Consider the following 24322-nt stretch of genomic DNA (forward strand, 5'->3'; position numbering starts at 1 on the left):
AGACTAACCATAGTATAATACTGGCAAAGAGCATAGAGCAGGATGAGCCTTTTGTAACTGCTAAGTTTAATTTTTTATTATGACTAAAAGTGCACTCTGCAGATCTCAGTATATATTAAGTTTTTCTTTTGTGGGGTTTCATTGGCAGAGATAGGAGAATTTCAGTTATTCACAGAAAATGCCCTCACACTTGGCAGTGTAATTCAAAGACACATTTAGAACAAATAATGAATTACAGGGTAATATTAGGACCCACTATCAACCTTTAAGTAGTTTCAAGTGATACCTGCCATTCAGATATGAAATGTATTCCTGGAGTCAGAAGTGATTGAATTGGGAGATTAGCACTGACAAGGAAATAAAACAGCAACACCACCAAACCTGAGATCTCTTTGTCCCTTACTGTCCTTGCCCTTAGGGTCATCTACCTTCCCTACTGGTTTCATCTTTGCATATCATTAGAATAAATGCTTTATGCCAGGTTTGATCTATGAAGCATGTTACACATTTGTTCAGCTTCTTCTAGGCTTGACTAGATAAATTCACTTTTTGTATTCATTGCGTTCATGTAAGTGGAAGACCAGATGGATTTCAATACAAATCAACAAATTCTTCGTAACTAAAAGCTAAATTTGTTAGGTGGCCTAAATGCTGAACATCTGTTCATGTAAGTAACAGGTCCTTGTTCAATGTTTTTGATATTTCTCTCTCATATGGAACAGTGATAACATTACAGATTGTGAAATAAAGATATTTTTAATCCATGAAAGGCTTTGGGGGAAAAAAAAAAGAAAAAAAAAAAATCAGTAGTCTTCAGAACGAAAAGTAGGTGTAATAATGTCATCCTTTAACAGGTAATTAATTAACAGAAGAGATGACTTTGTTTACATAGCATATTTGCAGGAAAGAGCAGATTAAAAGTCCCAGAGGTTTTTGACATGATCTCTAATGCATGTTCTATGCAAGAGTGTTCTTCTGTATTTGTGTAAAGTAAAACTGAAATGTCCTGAAATATAAACATCAGACGGAAAATTCACACTCAGTATCAGGACCCAGAAGTTGCATTTATTGGTTAAGGATATAGTAGTTGTCTTTGTGAGTATCCAGAAAGTCTTAAACTTGAATCTTTCACTTAAAACCTAATGAGAAAATTTGCAGTCAGTACTCCCAGGATCAGAAATAAGATCATTTATCAATAGGTAGTCAGAGCCAAGGGGAGTATGGGGGCAAAATCCCTACTGAAATACTCACTCATGCAGTTAAAGATGAAAATTAGTTGTTGTTTCCTTGGGATGCCAATGCAAATGTGCAACACATGAATTGAAATTATGCTACTGGTATAATGGTGCATCCATACAGTTGGCTCAGGACTATGTGGCCAGTCCATGTACTGTATTAGAGTCCCAATGCAACACGAATCAGCCCAAAGCACCCAGACTCCTCTGCCTGATCATCCTTTCTTTACCAGTGTTATTCAGAGCTCTGCTCCTACCTCTCCCATTGAACATCGTGTAGTAAACTCCCAATCCTCCCATTTCCTGTTGACTTCACAGGTAGTTCCGAGTGCTTTTCAACTTACAGACAAGCTCATCATCTTACAGAGTCGGCACCTTGATTTTGAGGATTTAAAGACAGAGCGAGACATAGGAAGGCATTTTCTATATCTTCTTTGCAAACGGTCATTTAGAAATGTATAAGTGTTAGAGAATGATTTTAGAAATGTTAATGATGTTAAAGAGTGCTTCTATTTTAGTGGGAGCCGTATACCCAAAGTTCATGCCAAAAATTCTATTTCAGAATGTTGTGTGGATTGCCTACGTATAAGCTTCTTTATATGTCACTCACTTTTTATTCTTCATAAATATGTTTTTTGTTTTTTCCCATCCCTAAGATGATGTTGGAGCAATTCCAATAAAGCATTTTCCAAAACATGTTGCAGATTTACATGCAAGTAATGGTTTTTCTGAAGAATTTGAGGTATGGCTCTATGATGTCGTCTTTCTTCTTAGCACATACAAATAATTTTAAGTTCAAATGCCTGGAAACAGTGAACTGGCTATTACATTCTGGCTTGTGGACCAATTTCATAAACGCATGTAAATACGAGTACCGCGAGCCCAGTAAGGACTGTTCATGCATAAGGACTAGGGAGATTTGTAAAAGCTAACAGGACTGGCATGCAAATGGCAACATTTATCACTGTGGTAAAATACTAAATGATTGTGTGAATAGTCTCTGCAAAGTTAATGCAATCTCTGTGGTTCCTCAGATACAGTTTTTAGATCTAAAGGGTTTCCAACACTAATGCAAATTGAATTTGCAGAAGCTACCCACATTTGTTTGCTCCATTTACAGAGAAAAAAATATGGAAAGTAATAATGAGTACACTTGACAAGACTTCTGATTAACAGGGGAGCTAATCTAGTCTTCCTAAGTAGTCGTGAAAGCTTTACAGTTCCTGTCCTAAAATATATGGTTCACATGAGGTATTTCAGAACTTTGAAGCATATGCTTTCATCATATGATGCTACTATCACCATATCTAACCAGTGAACTTCATTGTTTTTCACATTCATATGCATTACAAGCAATTTAACGACAGATGTATTCTAAGTTAAGTCATAAAATAAACATCATAAACTCAAATTCTGTAATTAAAGCTGTGCTATTAAGATTCTTGACAAGGATTTCTAACAAAATCAGTCAGTCGAGATGGAAGCAAGTTTTTTAATTGATCTCTGTTAATTTAAAATATGATGGCAATGTTCCTAGTGCAAAAACAATACTGAAAGTGAAGAAATGCATAGTTTTGCATCTTGGAGGTTTGCTTTTGGTTCCCCAGCCAGTGTATTATGATCTAATGGAAAAAAAAAAATACCATGCCATTCACCTAACCTTCTTCAGCAGCATTTCTTCTCCAATTACTTTAATGTTCAAACATCCACCTGATTGTGGGACAAACTTGTAAATACTTGGGAATGTCCAGTACCTGTTCAGTGTTACACGTGTGTGTACACACTGCCGGGACGGGGCTCCAGCTGGGCTGGCAGTCAATAAGAGCAAACATTGAAGGACTGTGTGTAAATACAATGGTTACAAAGTTCTTTCACCATTAGAGGGGACAGCAATATAGAAATCAAGTTGTTCAGCCTCAATTGTTCTTTTCCTAAATTGCAGCAGTGATGCAAACACCAGATATGCTGCATCTCACTGAGCTACACCTACACCATCTCAACTATTTCATGCTTGTTTTAACTATTACAAAAAACTCAGTCTCTTTATGATGTCTTGGAGATGCCTTTTGGCTTTACATACTACCCCCAAATTAGCGTCCTGGTCTTCTCTTTACCAGTAAAGAACTTAGAAGAAATGGAAAAATTTAACATAGTCATTGTCTCTGCAGAGTCAGCTTACATTTGGAGAGGAGAGTACAGGGGTGTTCAGGTTTTTATTTATATTACTTTAAAACAACTGGTATTTAAAATCTAATTTTCAGACTTGCAACCACTTTTCATATATATATTTAAATAGCTGAATGTGAAGGTGATTAATATGAGAATAAATCCTAAATGTGTTGGAAAACATTATTATAGTATTTTTAGTCATGACAACGTATTTCCTACTTAACAATGAGGACCTTATAAGTGCTTGAGTTTCCTGTCAGTTAATCAATACAATTAAAAAAAAAAAAACCAAAAGTGAGTTTATAGACTTTATGCCTGTCTTCTCAGGCCTGTCTCTGTCTTTTTTTGTAAAGATGTTGGGTTCATTGAGAAACTGGTGACAGACTGCGAGTTGTAACGCTGTCCCTCACCAGAGCACCCTGAGGTCAGCAACAAACCCTCCTGCTCCGGGGGAGGTTTTACAGCTGGGTGCAAAGACAGCAAAGCCATTGCCCAGAGAAACTACTGCAGTTGTAAGGACCAATAACACATCCAACGAACAGTTAAATATATAGATAATCTGTCTATAAGTCAGTGATGTTGCTCATATGTATAAACTTTCACCAGGTCTAACATTAAAGCTAATGATAGGAAGACAGATGCTGTATTCTAAGAGGAAAATTACCTCTAGTTTCCTTTAAGAGTTACATTAGCTTTGTTGTTATTATGGAGATATATATTGCATGACCATAACTGTTTTCCATATAGTAACTGTAATTTATATAAACACTTTTATCCATTTGTTCTGTGCTGTGGAATTTGATTTTTTTTACTTTTTTTGCATTCATTCCCTCATTAGACACTGAAAGAGTTTTATCAGGTAAGGAATTATTTCACTGCATTTTTTTAGCAATGAAGTAGTTTTAAAATATCATAGATAAGTGGGTATAAGGCTGTGGTTCTTTTTGTGCTGACTTAACTGTATTTTAAGACATTTAATGTATCTTAGTACTTACTAAAGTATTACATACTTTTTTTTTTAGGAAATCCAGAGCTGTACTGTAGATCTAGGTATTACATCAGACAGCTCTAATCATCCTGACAACAAGAATAAGAATCGATACATAAACATTGTTGCTTGTAAGTAAATGCATCACTTGGTGTTTTGTTTCAGAGATATTTATAGGCAAATATAGATTTATATGTTATTAAAGGAAAATTAAAATACCTCTGCACTGAAAGTTCTGGGTACTGTTCAGCAAAGTGCTTGGAGAGGAGCAGCATGATATTTCACATCTCTTCAAGTCACTCCTCTGGCATTTTGCTGCTTTGATGAGCGTGTGTTAGCAAGACGTATTTGTCTCTTCTGTGATGACCCAAAGGGAGGTGAGAGGTTTATTTATAATTCCATTATAAAGCCAAAGAAGTGATATTTTGATTGCCAAAATAATCATATTTGATCTGGAATAATGATGATTTATCCTCTCTAGGAGCTTCACAATCCCTGGATATATTTACTGTCATATATAAATATTAATGTACTGGTTTTATGGGGTATTGTGCCCTGCCACAAGATCAGCTTCATTAGCCAGGACACGTTTTCCCATTGTGTTGCCCTTCTTCACTATCCCAGATTTTCTTTACTAAAACACATCTACTGAGTTTTGTTAAGCTCTTGTTGAAGCTATTGCCTCTGGGCTCTGTATCATTTTGGTGGCTCAATATATTTTTCTTAACTCTCTATAGTATTTCAACTTTGTCCTGGTAACAAGAAGCTCTAAATTAAATATGTGTTCAGCATTCAACATCACTAAAGCTTAACATAAAAAGATACAGAATCAGCCCATCTGGCAGAAGACAGTGTAAACCAGCAGTTAGAAATCCCATTCCAACTCTTTGAATGTACCCCTAGAGGGAAGGAAAGTCAGGGACTTTCCTTTGCCACTCTGTGTTTGCACCTGATTGTACAAATGGCGACAACCCAGAGGCTTTGTTATCAAAGGGCAATGCACAAGCAGCTTAGGGCACCTCAAGTAGCAAGAATTGCCCCGTGGAGCTGAATCAAGTCATCCCAGGGCAGCCAGGACACCACGCAGCCATGGCGGTTCCCGGCTCTAGGGAAATATGTCCCGGTGCCTAAAATGACCCCAGGTGCTTCTGTTCAGGCAGCTAAATTCTGAATCTTTGAATCCTTGGATTCATTATTTTATTTTTCAGGAAACTAGAATTTTGAATCTGATTCATACCTAAGCATAGGATGTTTGCATGTGTGATTGTCACTGCATTAGTCTTAAGTATAGTAAAAATTCATTTCAGTATTTTTAAAAAAGATTCCTCATAGGAAGAATATAATTCTTGCAGAAAACTATGCTTATTATCTCCCTTGTTTTACTACAGATGATCATACTAGGGTTAAATTAGCACAGCTTGCAGAAAAGGATGGAAAACTGACTGATTACATTAATGCCAACTACGTTGACGTAAGTGCCTTTTTCTACCTACCAACATATTCACCTGTCAGCCTTTTCTGTAAATACTGATGTATGGAGGTGAACAGACTTAAAAAAAAAAAAAAAAAAATTGCATATTTTATTTAAAAAAAAAACTTTAATCATCTAAATTAAGCCTACAAAGTTAAAGCACAGTTAAAACTCCAGTTCTTTCTTGAATCCATCTTATTATTGTAGCAGTTGCGGCTTAGTGAAAAGCTTTATGAAACAAAAAATGCTCTGTCGCTTCGGAGTCATTTCAGAAGCATTTCGCATCTGAATGTTTGTTCTTTTATTCATTTTGGTAAGTGGTTAGTTCTTCTGTCTGAGATAATCTCATGAGAGAAAGATGCCATTTGGCTGAGAGCCTCACCGAGGTACCATTTATTCAGTTGTCATTACCCAGCAATTTACATGTGAGTGATCTTGATTCATTTTTTAAACCACTATCATAACAGATGTCTCATAATTACTATCATGTCAACATTCTGACGGAACACAGGCACTTGAACATACATCCTATTTGTTGGAATTATAAACATTGACATAACAGCTGCATTCGTAAGTCATCTGGTGCTACGGTGTTTCTGCAATTTGGATAGTTATAAATTTGAAAGTACTTTAAAGCTTTTGAGATTCTTTAAAAATAGATACGTAAAATGTCGTGTACTCCTCCCAACCTCCTTTTGCTCACAAACTGTGGTTTGACAAGTGTCATTTGTTGTATTTCAATTTAGGGCTACAACAAGCCAAAAGCCTACATTGCAGCTCAAGGACCCCTAAAATCGACAGCAGAAGATTTCTGGAGAATGATATGGGAACATAACGTAGAAGTTATTGTGATGATAACTAATCTCGTTGAGAAAGGAAGGGTATGAGTACCTTTATGTGTTATTTATTTCTCTGATGTTGATAGATCTACCTCTAGCAGACTCCTTTCTCCCCCTTTTAAAAATCTGCTTTAGGCATTTATCAAGCAAAATGCAACAGTTTGCAGTAGCTGCTTGTTCTAGAATTGGCTGTAGAAGTCTCAAGATGAGGATTTGTACTACAAAACTAAAGAAAACATTTAAACTCCCTTGTCAACAACTGAAGTCTTGAAAATAACATGGTGTAACTACAGAAGATTGTCTTATACTGAAAAAAAGACTTGTTGTATATATTTAGGCATGGCCAGACTGCAGACCTTGTACCACGTTCCGCTAGCAGTCTGCTCTCTGTCATTCTCTTTCTCAGCAATGCCTTAGTCCCTGGAAACGGGAAGGCCATAATTCAGGTGAATTTTTCTGGATACACTGGCTGCTCCTTGTTAACAGCCCGTGGGACCTTTCCTGCCACACGAATAGATACACGTTTTCCCAGTGAGACAAAGTGGGGTCAAACCCCATCACAGGATGTGCATTTCTCTGGCTATGCAATAGGCGTGTACATGGACCCTGGGGTCACAGGGGACATTGCATCACACTAGCCACATACTGGCAGCAATGCCTGAAATGCATGTAAGTCTTCTCATATGACCTATTAAGCATCTATGAGATGATACAGACACAGCAAATGCAGGTGAGGGCCGCACTGGGGGTACCGTATCATTTATAATACCGTGCTGTAAACATGTGCTCTTCTAGTACTCCTAGAGAAGGCTGTATGGCTGCCCAACCAAAAGGCTGGACATCACAGCTCCCTACTTTATACTCTGGCCACACACAAGATCACTTGCTGATCGGGTATAAATATACCCTCCCCATGCTATGAACCAACCAAAAGCCACATATGACTCTACTGACGTGAATGTCTTCCTGTTTTTCCTGTAGATTATCTGTTATTTTCTTTGGAGTGCCTATAGAATGGCAAGTTCCACAACCATAGAGCCCTTTAACTCTGATAACATGATTTAAACCTCTCTTTTTTTGGAGTATTCCAAATAAAGAGTTTCTTTGCATAGCCATCTCTCTTTACAGCATAAAATACATACTATTTGTTCTCTTGTGCTGAAGATCGTGTCTATTATAAACTGGGTATATTGAGAGTCTCTGTATGTTTTTGTCATTGACTTTGATCTTTAATTTGAACATTTCACCTTGCTAGTTTGACATTTTGTTTTCTTTCTCTTTTTCTCTATTTTTCATTTGCTTTCTAACAGAGAAAATGTGACCAGTACTGGCCTGCCGAAGGTAGTGAAGAATATGGGAACTTCTTAGTTACTCAGAAGAGTGTTCATGTACTTGCCTATTACACTGTGAGGAATTTTACTCTTAGAAACACCAAGATCAAAAAGGTTTGTGGCATCCTGGAAACATAGTTGGGCAAAAGGGAGTGTTAAACGTTGCTCAGAATACTTTTTAAGGCAGTTGGCAGCTCTTTTCTGTTGTATACATAAAGCTGAACCCTGTAGGTCTCAGCCAGCCATGATGCCTGTCCACTTCAATTAATCTGACCAGGTCAACAAACTGAGAAGACACTGGCCTGTAGTCCTGGTGCGATGTAGGACCATCAGGGAGAAAGCAGTGATCACATTAAAGAACTGCTGTGGACTTTGCCTGCCTGGTGAGCAGAAGGGTACATTTTCAGAAAGAGAGCAGCTAGTAGAAAATGGAGTATGAATTAAATTATCCACCTCAGCTGTCCATTTTCCTTTTTAAGGACAGGTGAATCCACACCTTGTTTTACTGTAATCAGAACCAGCATGCTCTCACCTCAGCTGTGTGACATTGGCTATTTTGAGGGGGATTCTGAAAGCTTTATTTATTTCAGCCATCTCAATGTTAGACACCTAGTCTCTCAGCCTCCCTGTACAATTAGTGCACAATGCACTTACTGTCAAGTAATTTATTCTGCCTATTTTAGGAGCCAATCTATGAATGAGATGACTTGTTGTCTGAAGGCGTCCCTGCCTCTGAGTTGCCATGGAGGGAGGGAGCTTAGGAAAGCAGCCTACACAAGGCTACTTCCCATGCAGATCACCAAAGCTGGGTGAGAGGAATCCTGTCCAACAGAGGAGCAGAATGCCAGGAATGGCTGGTTACTCTTAAGAGCAGCTGTAATTTCTTATCCCTCCAGTGCTCTTAATCTTTCTCTATGAGTTTCTAAGGGTCATTTTTCCAGTCAGGTCATTTTTCCAGTCAGTGGGCTAGATGATGGGACAGAAGCACTGGCCCTTCGTCTTCTCTTTGAAAGCTGGAATATTCAGGGTAAGGTGGTATGTTGTAACTAAATAGGGGCAACACTAATTCGAGAACTATCAGGTACATAAATAAAATAATGAAGAGCTGCCTTTCAAAGGTGGGCTGCTTACATACAGAACTATTTTTCTCTTACAGGGTTCCCAGAAAGGGAGGTCTAGTGGACGCATAGTAACTCAGTACCATTATACCCAGTGGCCTGACATGGGTGTTCCAGAATACACGCTGCCGGTGCTCACCTTCGTGCGGAAGGCATCGCACGCCAAGCGCCACGCTGTTGGGCCTGTTGTGGTTCATTGCAGGTGTGGTTTTTACCGCCATAAGGTTCACCCTGCTTCTGTTTTGCAGAAAAAATAATTTTTCAGTGGTGGGTTAAGCAAAATCACTCTCTCACATGTAACAGTTCCTGATTGAATAAGATTAATTTCTTAGCTGGTATTTCTATCCTTGGTGAGGCCAACTAATCAACTGCCTGTGCCACTTCTATAAATCTCTATAATGGCTGTAAACAAGATGATGCTGCTCTGCACTATGTTCTTTTTTTTGCAAAAATGCTTTTCTCTTTACTTTTTTGCACATTTCTGTACTATTCTCTTGATTGCTATGAGCTTACCAGATACATTTATAGCAGTCATTGTTTCATTTCTGCAATTATATTGTTAGGATGTTTTTGGCTCATCCTTTCTTTGGTGCAGGGATACTCTGTAATCCTAAGAGGACATCTGTCCACAAAAGAAGACTCACTTTATTCCTGGCTGAAGTACAACTCTGCTGTTTTTAACATTACTCTGCGCTCTAGCAGCCATTTGCAATGGAGGAGCATTCTGGGGAACAGTTTGAGGTCTGCATGTGCCGCAGTGTGCAGGCAGGTGTTCTGTCAGTGCTCACTAAAACTGGGCAGCTCAGGGAAAATTGGTTAAAAAGGGCTTGTAGGGCCTGGAATGACTTCACAATGCCCGTGAAGGACCGGGTTATTGTAAAATATATAAGCAGGTTCTGGTTTTCCACTGTAGTACCTCACCTTTGATGGAACATTTGGAAAGAGAACCTCCTCATGAATTCTGTCCTTCTGGAGCTGACTCTGAGGAAGCCAACAGGTAAAGTCGCCTCACAAATGCTGCAAATGAAGATATTTTATTTCTGGGATGATCTAATCTGACTGAAATCTTTTTTTAGCTTGGAAAATGAAAATCCTACATTTTGGTTGTTCTGCTGCTATCTACACCCTGCCTGTTCAAAATAAGAGTTTGCCCAATATACCAAGTCTGAGATCTATGCCAGTGGGCTGAGAGATCAGCAATACATCATAAGTCAATTAAATTGGGGTTTTAAAAAGTGAACAGTGGTAAGTTGTGTGGCTTCAGTCAGACCTCTCCACTGGGTCATAGGTGTAACTCACCTCTGTCTGTAGGCAGTTTTATTTGGTTTTTAGTTCACCTGTCCCCATACACTGTGGAATTTCAAAAGAATCATCTCGTGTTAGAAATATAACTTTTATTTATCTTTACAGGCTATATGGAGGACACATATGAGGAACTTCATTAAACTTTTTTAGCTATTTCTGTGTTTTGGTACTTTTCATGTTTTGTCTTTCGTACCAAGAACAGATGGTGTCTGGTAATCTTTGTACATTTTTGTGTCTAATAGTGTGTTGATAACCTAGACCTTTTAGTTTCATATTACATTTAGACAGTTTATAACAGCAATCTGAGCTCACAGTACCCGTGCTTTGTGCCACCTCTATGGAAGAAATGAGATGATTGGATCAGCATGTATGGACTGAGCTTGTATCTGCCCTTAAGGGACCATGCAGACCCAGCACTGTGTTGCTGTCAAATTACATGTACCATAACACGTAGCATTTCCTCAACTTAGAGAGTGGTTACAACTGACTAATTCCTATATATGACCAGACAGCAAAAAATGACCTCTTGACCTTTTACTCCCTGCCTAGATATTTTATGAAAGAAAAAATCAGTTTTCAATCTTACAATACAGTCACTTTTATCTAAATGATTCAGAGTTCATAACAGGAGTGAGTTGGTTAACCCTTTTTTCTACATCTTCCCTTTTTAAGAAGGCTTTCAGCCATTGCTTTCCCTTTTAGCTGTATCTGGAGAGCACTAAGCTTTTTATTTTACAGATGTACCTTCAGCAGCTGTGTCACTTCCTGGGGTTTTCCTCAGTATGCTATCTTTGAAATATCCTATGTCTGTAATGAGTGGTATAATGCAACTTTCCCTTTAAGGTGATGTGTGTTTCAACACAGAATAACTTGAACACATTAACTGTGTCCATATGCTGACATATGCCACCCTTTCTGGGTAAACTTGATGAAGTACCCTAAGGAATATCAGAAGCCTGAAAATTGCAGACCTGCAGTAAACCCCTTAGTTCTATTTCAACTGATGCATTAAAAATCAATTGAGAAAATTATATCTATTCTTGCACAAAGAAAAAGCTGAGTTGAAAAGATTTTTCTTCATTACCAGCTTTGAAGTTTTAGCAAAGTATATAATATAATGATATTCTACACACCAGTTTGTTGAAAAAGCTATGTATAAGAAACAGTTGTTTTTGTTGTTGTTTTACTTCAGGCTCAAGACTATTTTTTTGTTTTATAGTGCTGGTGTTGGAAGGACAGGCACATACATAGTGTTAGACAGCATGCTGCAGCAAATTCAGCATGAAGGGACGGTCAACATATTTGGATTCTTGAAACACATACGTACCCAAAGGAACTACTTGGTGCAGACTGAGGTAAGGCTAAAATATATATGTTGAGACACTATTAGAGACCATTTCTGTTTGCAGAAGGAGAGATGATCCAGTTTTCTTTTTGGCACCACCAGACAGACTCACAACCAGCCACCAGACTGGACTTTCCATTTTCCTTCCGTTGTTGTTACAGATACACCCTGCTAGGCTCACTTAGAGCAATGCACTAGAAATTACCAATCTGTGGGCTCTTGTCTGTTTACTGGGAAGTACTCTGTATAAATCTATACAGTCTGTATAAATCATGTTTCCCACAGTAGCACTTTCTTGGCAGGGCATGCATTTTTGTCATAGATTTTTTTAAGGAAACACTACTGTCAGGTGTTCAGATCTTCGCTGAACCTGATCAAACAGTTGCTATCAGGCAATAAAAAGAAGGAAAAAACCTGTTTCAGATGGAAAATTATCTGTAGCTGCTTTAAACTGAAGATTATATATAGAATAGTGAAAGACTAGAAGAAAACAATAAGGACAACAGCAGGGCGTTTGAAAGTCTATTTCAGGTTTCAAGAACAGGTGGTTAGATTCCCCAGGGCCTTTCAATAGAAAAAAAGGTAATCAACAACTGCACGAGCACTTGTTCCAAAGGATGCGAGAGAGACAATAGAGCACAGCAGTAGGCACTGGGAGTGATGGCTTTATTGCAAGAAAGGCAGGGAGAGTCACATAACAAGCTGACTTGAAAATTTGACTCAAGGCTGTGCTTGCATTCTTATCTCTGTCTGTGAACATGAGAGGTGGTGGGGATTTGGTATTATATCATATATACATTGCATGTGTAGTTCAGTTGGGCTTGTAAATGTGCATTGTCACTGAGGATGGACAGCCTCCACTGTAGAGGATCACTTTTGAGAAAACTCCTCTGGAGCACCACACTGTGAAGAAATACTGCCCATGTCAGAAGTGGCAGCTTAGCCCGTGGTCTCCAGGGGTATCTGAAAATAATTAGAGCTCAGATGTTTTGTTTTCCTAGGAGCAATACATCTTCATTCATGATGCATTGGTCGAAGCGATACTCAGTAAAGAAACGGAAGTTCTTGAGACTCACATCCATGCCTATGTGAATGCTCTCTTGATACCTGGACCAACAGGAAAGACCAGACTGGAGAAACAATTCAAGGTGAGCTCTCCAAGATAGTATCATGAAAAGCTTTAGTCTTGCAAGCTTGAATGACTTAAAAGTAGGTATCATCTCAACAGGACTTTCATGAGCTTCCTCTATCTAAAATTTAACTTCTGAGCTTAAATTCAGAGGAATTTAACAAATGCATACAGTCAGTTGGAACAAAACAATTAAAAAACTCTTAAAAAAGAAATTTAAAAGAAGAAAGAGCACGAGAAATAGGCTGGTAAGTAGATTTTGGAAAAACTAACTACATGCCTTTGCAGAACGATCTCACAGATAAAACATCAGTCTGGAAAGATCTCATTTTGGCAAAAATGTCATGGGCTATATTGGTCAATCAGCATATTCCCCTTTAGTAGTGACTAGAAGAGAGACTTCACCTCAGCAGGTGATAAGTGAACACTTTGGTGCTTGTAGATGTGGAGATCAGTATGTACATGCGTGGGACTCTTAGTCCCACAAACAAAGACCTGACCCAGCCAGGTGACAGCCCAGAATCTGTGAGAGAAACAGCTCATTGACTCATGGGGAGAATGGAAGTCCAGCTCACTCACTGGTCCGCTTATAGAGAAAACACAGAAAATCCTGCCTTTTAAAATGAATTTTAATTCAGAGAAGTAAATCACATATAAATGTTTTCCAGATTTTGTGGTAAAACAGACTTTGCTTTCGCTAATTTAACAGGAAATTAATTATTGGAACCGTCCTCTCTGAGATGTTAATTCTAAGGGGAACTGCATAGGACAATGTGTATTCTTTCTACAATTAGGTATTGGATGATAAGTAAAAAACTCAGATAACCCTGTAGATAATGTCAGTGCATAATAAGGCTATGAATAATAGTATATTTGTTTTGTGAAGTATTTTGGTCACATAGGCACAGTAACTAGTGTTTCATCAAGATAATGAACAATACAGAACAACAGAATAGAAACAACATACCAAAGGATTACAGAGTTTGGTGCTATCCTGGCTTGAATGATCCGACAGTGTCGCACCAGTTTTTCCTAGGGAAAAGTAGAGACTCTTCTCTCAGCTGTCATGTGCTTGGAGAAATAAGCATCCCACCTTTCCTACATAGATGAAAGAATAAAACACATAATATATACAAACAGAGTGTGTAAATATATATAAACACACAGTGTGCAGTGCAAATTTCAGGAGCCATGTAGAGCTCCAATTTCAAGAACTCAAATATCAGAAAGCGACATGTCTAATTCAATCTCATCTTCCTTTGCAAGCTAAAATTATTAGAGTCATAAGAAAAATGTGGGGTCTTGTTTTACTGAAGAACTGTTTTAGAGTAAAAAAAATAAAAGTGGTCTAATTCATTGTGATGGATCTTCCCTGGTTTGCTATCTGTTTTTCCAAAGCAGGCAGCTTCTTGCAGCTACACATGCCCAGCACAAAACTTCATGGAAAAGTCTTTTGAATTCTTTTGAACATTTTGATTTGGTTGATTTTACTAGAAATCAAGAAAAAATTCTAAAAACTAGGAAAAACCTGCTTTCTAAACTTATTTCATGCCTAATAAGTAGATATACAGGATTGTGGTGTATATATTTATGTATACACTTGTTTCTTCTCATAGTATTGTCTCTTTGAATTGTATTTGAAATAAGTAAGTAAGTGAGATACTCCCCACATCAGCCCTATTTTCCTCTCACAGGTCTGGAGAAGCTCATGACTGGGATATCTATAGATGCCCCACATCAGGAGCTATACTGCCTGTATAACAATGCAGATTTTTCTGCACAGACATTTACTGTTTTCCAAAACTATTTAAAGTTACACAAACAACTGTGCAGGCAAAATGGATGTGACACCAGGATGGCAACAAGCAATGAGGGGCTGGACGGACTGGGAACGACATAAAGTGGCATTTCCTTCAAAGACATGCTTTTTGATCTAGGGCTCAAGAACCGTTTGAACTGATAGAGAAGAAAAAAGATTCTGATGACCTGCTAAGTGATTTAGCCAGATAACTAGATACCTAAAGTTAAGAGTGACAGCTAACCTGAAATACGGGCACCCTTCTGTGTAATGCAGCCAGTGAAGGATTGGCTTTTGTACATACAATAACTTGATTTTTTTTTTAACTTGATCGTTTCAGTTACTGAGCCAATGTAACACACAGCAGTGTGATTATTCAACTGCACTCAAACAGTGCAACAGGGAAAAGAACCGAACTTCATCCATCATTCCTGGTAAGCTTCTTCAAATCGCCCTCTCTAGGTGACAGAGTGTTTATGAACCATATATGCCAAACCTTTAATCTTTCCTCAGTAAGAACGACAGACTTCTGCATTGGTGTGGAGCAATGTTCTGTAAAGTACTTTTAGTGAAGAAATTATTCAAGTACTACATATGGGAAAACAAAATAGATGGTTGGATAACACTTTATCCTGATTATTGTAGCTTAGTGTTATCATTACTATGAGATAGGTGAGATAATTGCTATAGTATGTTACTCATTGCAACATTCATACTAGTTCATAACTTCTTTTTACAGTGGAAAGATCTAGAGTGAGTATCTCATCATTGTCCGGTGAAGGGACGGACTACATCAATGCTTCCTATATTATGGTAAGTCAGTTAACTGTATTGGTGAAAAACAATCTCCCATTGTATAGCTGCTTGCAGAGCTGCCATGTGTCCGAGTGAGGGCAGACCTGATTTTGAAAGCTCCTTTCTTCCATCAGTCACTCTACCTGAAAGAGTTACTTCCCCCTGGAAGTATTATTACTGTTACTACTGTCCTTAAGTCTGGTTAGGTGCATTGCAGTTTAACAATCTGTAGAACCAGAAATCCCACCATGTTTTTAAAAACTGGTTAAGCTAAATGCCACCTGTGAAAGGATGTTTTGAGATGAACTAAAAATGTTAACTAACAAGTTAATTTTCAATGGCTGTACTGTGGTTTGCCTTCCTACCTGCTCATCTTACAGAGCTTTAGCAATTGGCATAGCCCAAGGCACCATAGCTCATCAGCTTCCCATTAGCTTTTTGTTCCCTGGGTTTTCTTCTTTTCTTTTCCCCTTCATTAGGGGAGGACTGAATGCTTCCTGGGCATTCAGGGAGGAGATGGGAACCTCCCTGCAGTGCTGTTTATGCACGATCCTTCATCATGTCTATTAGTGCAAAACAGATATCTTTTGTGGTAAGAAGTTCATCTGGGACATCTGTACAAATTAAGAGACCGCTTGGGATTTTTGTAGGTCTTTAAAGTGTGCTATTATTTGTTACAGGTTGCCGGCTCCTCTGGAAGTCTGGTTGATGTAGAACAATTAGCATGTGTGTCTGAGTTAATTTCTGTTCATTCTGAGTTGCCTGTTCAAGGCTCCACTGACCTCTTTTGCCTTTTTTTTTTTTAAGTTTAAAAAATTATTTGTAATTATATGTAATTGATTTTATTCTTTACATCCGGAAAATACTGCAATGCAAGTTTTATGTTCTTCTAATAATTGCAGGAAGCCAAAGGAGGCACAACTCTCCAATTTATTTTCCAGGCTTCTGTCCACTAGAAGCTTCCTTTAAATGTTAATAGTTGGGCATCAATTCCAAGTCTGTTGATTTTGTTTTGCAGGGTTATTATCAAAGTAATGAGTTCATTATTACCCAGCATCCCTTACTACACACTATCAAGGATTTCTGGAGAATGATATGGGACCATAATGCCCAGCTAATAGTCATGCTTCCTGATAGCCAGAATATGGTAAGTTCCACAGCTGATTGTTATGGGTCTATGTGTGAATTTTATTAGCATTACCATTTTGAAATATGCAGTACATGAGACAAAAGCTTGGATTTTGCAAAAAGCAATTAAAAATTAATAATACTGTGCTGAGTGTAAAATCCTTCAAATCATCTAATGGAAATCTGGAGATTCTTGTCTGGGCATATTGCAGCTGGCATGAAGAATTATTGAATCATTCCTGTATAATTTATAAAAAGAGCCAAACAGCAGGAGTAACCATTATGTAAGGTTAGTTTTGCTCCAGAACTTTTACGTTAGATGTAATACAGCTTCTTCAGACATTATTGGGTAAGTGGTGAAACTTGAGTTTCTCTTGCTCGTCTCCTAAAGTTACAAACAAACACTTGTTTAGCAGGGATTTGTCTGACTCTAAACAACACAGGAAGCTCAAGTTTTCATCCTGTATGTGTAATTTAATAACAAATGAATATGTTTTTTGGTTACTAGATATCTGGGAATATCTGAGAGCTTTTAGGTTGGTATTTAGAGAAATCTCAAGATGTGAGAAGGCATCATGTTTGGTAATAAGTTTGGAGGAAAGCCAAGCAAATGCTTTGGAGAGTCTTGTTTGATTGGAAAAACATGTGCAACCAAGACAATGTTAGGTTTTTTGTCTCATCAAATGTTTTATGAATGTTACACTTTCTAAAGACCAGATGTATTTTTAAGTTAGCCCTTGTAATAAGGGAGGTTGTTTTGCCAGGTAGTGCTGGTTTATTACGATCCCTGTAAAAAAAGGCACTCAGACTTTGTAAAGTATCATTTAAAATGATATTTATTAGAGCTAGCACAGTAAAAGAAAGGGTATTATAGATAATGTTGCTTCCCTTCAGATGCTGGAAACCCCAAGTTACGCAGCATTAAATGAATCTCTGACCAAAGTACATCATGCCATGCAGCTCCTGTCCATGGAAGGGTTACCCCCCATTTTTGTCATTCAAGCTATTATAGGATTTTCTTAAAAGAAAACAACTCTGTTCATCATTTCTGCTGTCAAACAGGAAGGATGGTCTCATTATAACTTCTTGCTGCACTTTTCGATGATTCCAAGGTCACAAAGGTGGCATAATCATGGTGCAGCGTGAGAGCTGCCTGCAGGCTCCTGTGTTACACTCCATGAACTAAGCTTATCCCACGGCCATGGGCTGTGGGCAGTACGGCCCAGCCTGGAGGCCAGGCCGGACATCCGCAGCCCTGCGCGCGTTGGCTGTGATGTGGGCCGCTCTCTCCGCTGGGGTACGGTGGTCTTCTCAGCAAGAGCCCTACAGAGATGTCTGAAAACCATCACATGTGATGTTCGTAATACCAATCAATTTTTGATCTGTCAGTTTAAATCTAGCTGGCTGCATTGATTACATATGTGACGTATTATTTATTATGTTGGATTAAGGTTTATTTTAAGAGTGCAACATTACTTACTTTTATGGCTGCTTTTTTTTTTCCCAAAGGCTGAAGATGAGTTTGTATACTGGCCAAACAAAGATGAGCCTATAAACTGTGAGAGCTTCAAAGTTACTATGATTGCTGAAGAACACAAGTGTCTGTCTAACGAGGAGAAGCTCATAATCCAAGACTTCATTTTAGAAGCTACACAGGTAACAGTGTCATAAACATGTAACTCAGGACTTGATTTGTTAAAGGTAATGCCTACATTCTGTTTCATTTTCTGTGGTAAATGAGTGATAAAATTCGGTGCCCTTGAAGCACCCAGGGAGGGTGTAACCTCTATAGGTCATGTGGTGACGTGGGGAATAGGATAGTCCTACCTCCACAGTGGTGGGATTTTGTATCTGGAGGCTGGAGCCGGACTGGAACCAGGTGAGGGATAAGAATAAAGACAGTCAGTCTTTTACCAAATTGATTTATGTTTTTTTCGCTCTTTTAGGATGACTACGTACTTGAAGTGAGGCATTTTCAGTGTCCAAAATGGCCAAATCCTGATAGTCCTATTAGTAAAACCTTTGAACTGATCAGCATCATCAAAGAGGAAACTTCCAACCGCGATGGACCCATGATTGTACATGACGAGTAAGAACCACAACTTTCAGTTTGTTTTGAGTTTTTTCTGTGGAACAATCCTCTCATCTCATTTAGAGTGAAAGGCACTGAAACAAGACACAAAGCCTGCACCTAACAATAGTGCTGCTGCTTCTGTTCTGGCTGCATCAACAAGAGAAACATTTCTATTTTATCACACCTCAATGTTCTTTTCAATTCAATCATTTTGATACTCCAGATGACTCTTGAGTGGGGCACAGGGCTTCATTGTCTATTACTGAAAAAAGTAATAAACATTTAGATGAGGCACCTTACCCTTCTGCAGCTGTTTACTAATGGCCAAAAACGCTGAAATGTTGAAATATTGAATGACCTGAGGCCTTCAGGTTTTGGTTAGAAGAGGAATATAGAGAAATAACTATACGACTGGCTTTTAAAGACTCTCAGAAGTTGTAGCCAGGTGCTGTGAAGGTTCTGTTAAGGCACTGCTGGCCAGTTCTGTTTCAGAAACTGTAAATAGCACATGACAGAAATTCATCTTACCAGTTTACCCTGGATTTTGTATTTTCTCCAGCTGTCTAAACTTGATCCAGTTTCTAGAGCCTTTTTTTGTGTGTTTTCATTTGTTTTTTTTCACTTTACAAAGGCATGGAGGGGTGACAGCAGGCACTTTCTGTGCATTAACAACACTCATGCATCAGCTGGAAAATGAGAACTCGGTGGATGTTTACCAGGTAGCGAAGATGATAAATTTGATGAGGCCTGGAGTCTTTACAGATATTGTAAGTAACAAGCAAAATGTGTGGATATTTTTTTCCTACATGTTTTATTATTAACATGCTTAGATCTTATGGCAACAATTCTGAACCACTGGCATCTTAGTTTCTACATGAATTAATCAAAAGCATCTTCCAGAGGTGCTGTAGTGGACTTTAAAACAAAGTATTTCCCATGAAAATCTGTTATGTGGTTATTAAGTGGTCATATTCAAAATGTGCAGAGCTGCCACCATCATCATATAATCTGCACTGTGTCATGTAAATGAAGGTTTTAATTCAGCAGAAACAAATTTGTTTTAAACCCTGAAGTGTTTACCCCAGTCTTCCATTTCAGAATGGACTTTGATCTTCTGTGATCTGTTGAATGGTCTCTTGACACCATTGTCACTGTGCTTACAGGAAGAAAAAACATGAAAAGTATAACAGATAAGCATTACTTATTAAGTCAGTGTTGTACAAATGCAAATTTATCATAGAAATTAAAAACTACGAATCCTGCCCCTTTTGCCATCCCACTATAAATCTGACAGCTGCAGAGCTACAATGGATGCAATAAGGAAACCCTTGAAGAGTGAAATGTTAGGGTTAGCGTTATCACATTTTTGACAGCAAAAAGAGGACATGAGACAGGATTGACAGATGTGTCCCTCCCTTGCCCTGCCCAGCTGGCCCAAACTGAGCTGCCTGGCAGGCAGTGGAGTGAAAACAGGAACTCTTCCCACCTCAGCAGCACCATCAGGACCTTCCCTCCTCTTACCCCCGGACCCTTCAGCAAATACCAGGGCTCTGTATCTCAGATTGCCAGTTTCCCATCCTCCTACTGCAGACTTTCAGATTCGTTGCCCATTCTACCCCACGTCTTAGTCCAACCTAATAATCCAGACCCCATAGCCCACTCTATTGATTCTGTTTTACTGTTCCCCACTCCTTCCATCACAGAAATTCTTCATCCTCATATATCTATCCTCGAACCTGAAATATTCCTCTGCCCTTTCATGGCATCTGCTGTTCCCTTGGCTGTGCGCGCCCTCCCTGCACACAATATCCAGCTGTTTCCCCCTTCCCAGCCCACGCTGCAGCCCAGCTGGCCCCATGAATCTTCCTACAAAGCCTTATCTTTCTTCCTACACTTGGCAGAGTCTTCAAAAACATAAACAGTAACTCTAATTACCAAAAAAAAAAGGAAAATAACATCTGCCTGCCTAGAATTCAGGGGGCAAAAAATGAGAAAATATTCAAGGAGCAAAAAAAAAGCCAATAGACAAATAGTAGCCCTAATCCTGACCCCATTCAAATGGGAGCTTTGCGATTGACTTTAACAAGGATCAGATTTAGCACATAATCTTTCATTTCAAATACAGTTTTCTCCCCTACCTGTACTATGTTCCTTAGTGTTGTGCTTTAAATTGGGAGCCATTAGTCAGAAGATTAATGAAGCTGCTGAGTAACACAGTAAATTGTGGAGCACGGTACATTAACAGACTGACACATCAGTTGTTAATTAATTTTGAGTAACAGTGTTACAAGATAATCTAGTGTTATTATTTCTGACAACACACCGACTCTATCCTCTCTTCTTCTCCAGGAGCAGTACCAGTTTCTGTACAAAGCTATTCTCAGCCTTGTCAGTACAAGGCAAGAAGAAAACCCTTCGGCGTCTATGGACAGTAATGGCTCAGCTTTACCTGATGGAAATGTGGCTGAAAGTTTAGAATCCTTAGTTTAATTAACACATCAAATTAAACACACACGTACCTACATCACACCAGTCACACCTGGAGTTTACCCTTGTTTTCAGTTTTATACTTTATGGGGGGGGAGATCTGTCCAGTCACTATATGTATAATCAGATCCCGACCTTCGCTCAAAGTCATTTCTGTTACATATGACTTTACTGCAGAATTTTTATCATTAACAATGTGTGCCTTTTCTTGAAAGATTTCTTGTAATACGTTGTTACGTCTGGACTAACTTGATTGACTTTTACAGTGTTTCTAAGAAATGAATTGTGGTATGTTTTTCCAGTATTAGTTTTTGATTTATCTGGCTTTACTTTTAACTTTAAATTATCATATTTATAGGTGTTAGGAATTCTCAACTACAAACAAACATGTCATGGTTTTAGTATTTGATTTATTTGCCGTATTTATAACAATTTACATTTGCTAGAAATACAACTTTTAATATAGTAGAATGTAAATAAAATACTGTTCTCCATAACATTCAACATTTTAAGTCTTCAGTTAGACATTTAGAATAGTTATCTGATACTTACTGTAAATACTGCTACTTCTGTAGTGACTCCATGGACCAAATTTATATTTATAATTGTAGATTTTTATATTTTACTACAGAGTCAGTTTTCTAGTTCTGTGTAATTGCCTTGTTAAAATTATGTAGTCTGGTATGTTTTTATTTTAACAAAGTCTTCTGATATATAATTGTGCATCTTAAGCAATTAACCTTCGTATAGCTGCATGTGATTTTAACTTTTTGTGGGAAATAGAAATCATTTGTTTTGAAATGAGAAGTTTTTATGAGAATAACACCTGTACTTGGCATTGTTAAATTGTTTTTACCTATGGCATTGCAAAAATAAATATAAATATTCCAGTCTGCGTGTAGCAGTCTGCCACATACAGTGAACAGTCCTGGCTGTCCCATGGGAGAGCTCTTACTCACCAGAACAGGGACTCGAGGCCGACCTGGAGATGGCTGCTCTGCCTGTGGAACCTGCGAGTTCAGAAGACAGTTTTAGAAAGCCTTACATTTTGTTATTTAATACCTGTTCTTCTTCCACCCGTACCCATAGTGTCCACGTTAGCTCCTGGTGTAGTCTCTCCTTGCACATCTCCCAGTCTGGTCACTCACATGCTAACGGTGTGTCACAGGCCTCCAAATTGCCTTAATTACCCCCTCAAAAGACTTCTCCATGCCGGCTTTGCTTCAGATCAGCCCTCAGCTGCTGAGCTCTTTGCTGCCTCCTTTGGCAAAGCAGAAGACAGATTCTGGGAAGCAATAAAGTAAGAAATATCTGCAAGAACAAAAGCAAAATGTTTCAGCTTGCCACCCGGCCGTTTTCTGTCAGCTTCTGAACTGGCAAGAAAATACACTGATTGTACCCAAGGTTGCAGCGCTGAGGAGGTGGAGGAACCCGGAGCAGAATAGATCTTTGTTTAAAACTAGCACAGGCCATGAGAGTAACTATTTTCTCACTTTGGTACATTCTGTTGCTAAGTAGAAATACATAGAAATACGGCAGAGATACAGTTCTGGACTAGGATGCCGTAGAAACTAGTGGACACTAAGATGAAAACTAAGGACAGGAGAGGACAGACCTGATGTGGGCCTGGAGATTTTAGTCAACTCCTTCCTAAGGCAAGAGTGTGTGAGGGACCTTGGTGTGCCAGCAGATAGATCTAGACCCCTTCAGAAGTGTGGGGCGGAGGGCAGGTGGAGCTGTAACAAAGCCAAAACTAATTTAGGGGAACCTAAGTAGTGGAAACTTTTAAGAATTCTCACAGTTAATACATGAAACGAGCATGAAGGTGCTGGACCAGGAGACAGAATGGCGCAGAATGACTTGACAGCTACCAGTAAAGCAAACTTTTTCCTGCTCTTGCCCTCAAATAAATGAATGGCAGGACAGAGAGCAGCAATCAGGCATGAGGCACAAGGGCACTGCCCACGCAGCCCCTTTTACTCCTCTCCATTTTTCCTTGCTTATCCTTTCCCCTATCCACCTTCATCCCTCTGTCTCTCCACCCTGGTCTCCCTGCCTCTGTGCAGATAAATAACCTAACTACCTAATTACCTTTTCCTCACAGCCCCAAGTTTTGTCACATCCATACGCAAATGTGAAACCTCTGTGCCACCACTTGCTCGTCTCAGCCGTACATGGTATTATCAACATTGTTACCCTGGTACTTGTGGCCTAGCAAGCGTTTCTTTCCAAAAGGTCTCCACCAGCCTTTGTCCTTCCCTCACGTAGCCCCTGTGACCTGTCTGTGAACCGCAGCCAGACCTCAGGACACTCTTGGTCACATCTCGGAGCTCTTGCTCCCGTCAGGAGGTTCTCGGCATCGGTGCAGGTGTCGCGGCCCGGGGCCAGGGCTGCAGCCATGTCCTCAGATCCAGGGCTTGCCAATGGACTGCACAGCCATAGCCAGCTGACCGAATAACTCAGAAACAAGGGAACCTGCTTTTCTGACCCAAGAAATCTTTATTCAGGTTTAATTTTTTCCTTTTTTTTTTTTTTCCTTTTTTTTTTTTTTGCTGTGCTCCTTGTCATCCCTGAGTTTTTGCTAATTCTGAAGTCCGGGAAGAACAGCACCAAGATACAGCTTCTAAGTGCAAGTGAACTTACAATGTACCCTTAGCAAAGTTAAACACCTTTGAAAAATAGGAACTGGATTTTTTTCCCATATTCTATTTGTGTTATCTTGGCAGTGGTAACAGTTACAAACGTAGAGAACCTGCTCGTCCCAGACTATATACATTTTTATAATACTGTTGACTTACACACACTTTCTTCAAGGCTTTTGTGCACAAAGTTGGTGCACACAGAGGTGGGTGATGGTTCCTCTTTGAGAAAGGGATTAGTTTATTTCCCAGGTAGCCTGGGGGTTCCGTACTGCTTCCTCTAAATCACTCAGCGTGACTGACACCCTCCTCTTGCACATCTCGGTTAACAAGGGCAGCTAATTCCCCCCTGCTCATTTCAAAAATATAGAAACAATTTCTCCTTTCTTCATCTCTAGTGGTGCCTGTACGAGAGAGGTTAATTGTGATCTTATGGCCATTTGTAAACCGTATTCCATAATCTTCTTAGTG

The 24322-nt window shown here is 39.0% G+C and overlaps 1 protein-coding gene across 5 annotated transcripts in view; it reads left to right on the forward strand.

Annotated features, from left to right (window-relative positions):
- Positions 1-22102, forward strand: part of PTPRZ1 (protein tyrosine phosphatase receptor type Z1) — a 142486-nt gene extending 120384 nt beyond the window's left edge. For 2 of the 5 annotated variants that reach the window (XM_021294920.2, XM_005507730.3), the window contains exons 15-29: positions 1892-1977; positions 4427-4523; positions 5781-5863; positions 6610-6744; positions 8013-8147; positions 9190-9353; positions 11676-11811; positions 12803-12949; positions 15069-15162; positions 15468-15541; positions 16542-16670; positions 18161-18307; positions 18598-18740; positions 19357-19492; positions 21075-22102. In XM_021294920.2, coding sequence (XP_021150595.2) covers positions 1892-1977; positions 4427-4523; positions 5781-5863; positions 6610-6744; positions 8013-8147; positions 9190-9353; positions 11676-11811; positions 12803-12949; positions 15069-15162; positions 15468-15541; positions 16542-16670; positions 18161-18307; positions 18598-18740; positions 19357-19492; positions 21075-21215 — 1847 coding nt within the window. In that variant the 3' untranslated portion in view covers positions 21216-22102. Of the gene's footprint in view, positions 1-1891; positions 1978-4242; positions 4264-4426; positions 4524-5780; positions 5864-6609; positions 6745-8012; positions 8148-9189; positions 9354-10064; positions 10149-11675; positions 11812-12802; positions 12950-15068; positions 15163-15467; positions 15542-16541; positions 16671-18160; positions 18308-18597; positions 18741-19356; positions 19493-21074 lie in introns of all 5 variants that reach the window. The other 3 variants (XM_021294917.2, XM_021294919.2, XM_021294918.2) reach the window with 3 other exon arrangements.
- The last annotated feature ends 2220 nt before the right edge of the window (positions 22103-24322 follow it).

The sequence above is a fragment of the Columba livia genome, chromosome 1, assembly GCF_036013475.1.
Source record: "Columba livia isolate bColLiv1 breed racing homer chromosome 1, bColLiv1.pat.W.v2, whole genome shotgun sequence".
Classification (NCBI taxonomy): Eukaryota; Metazoa; Chordata; class Aves; order Columbiformes; family Columbidae; genus Columba; species Columba livia.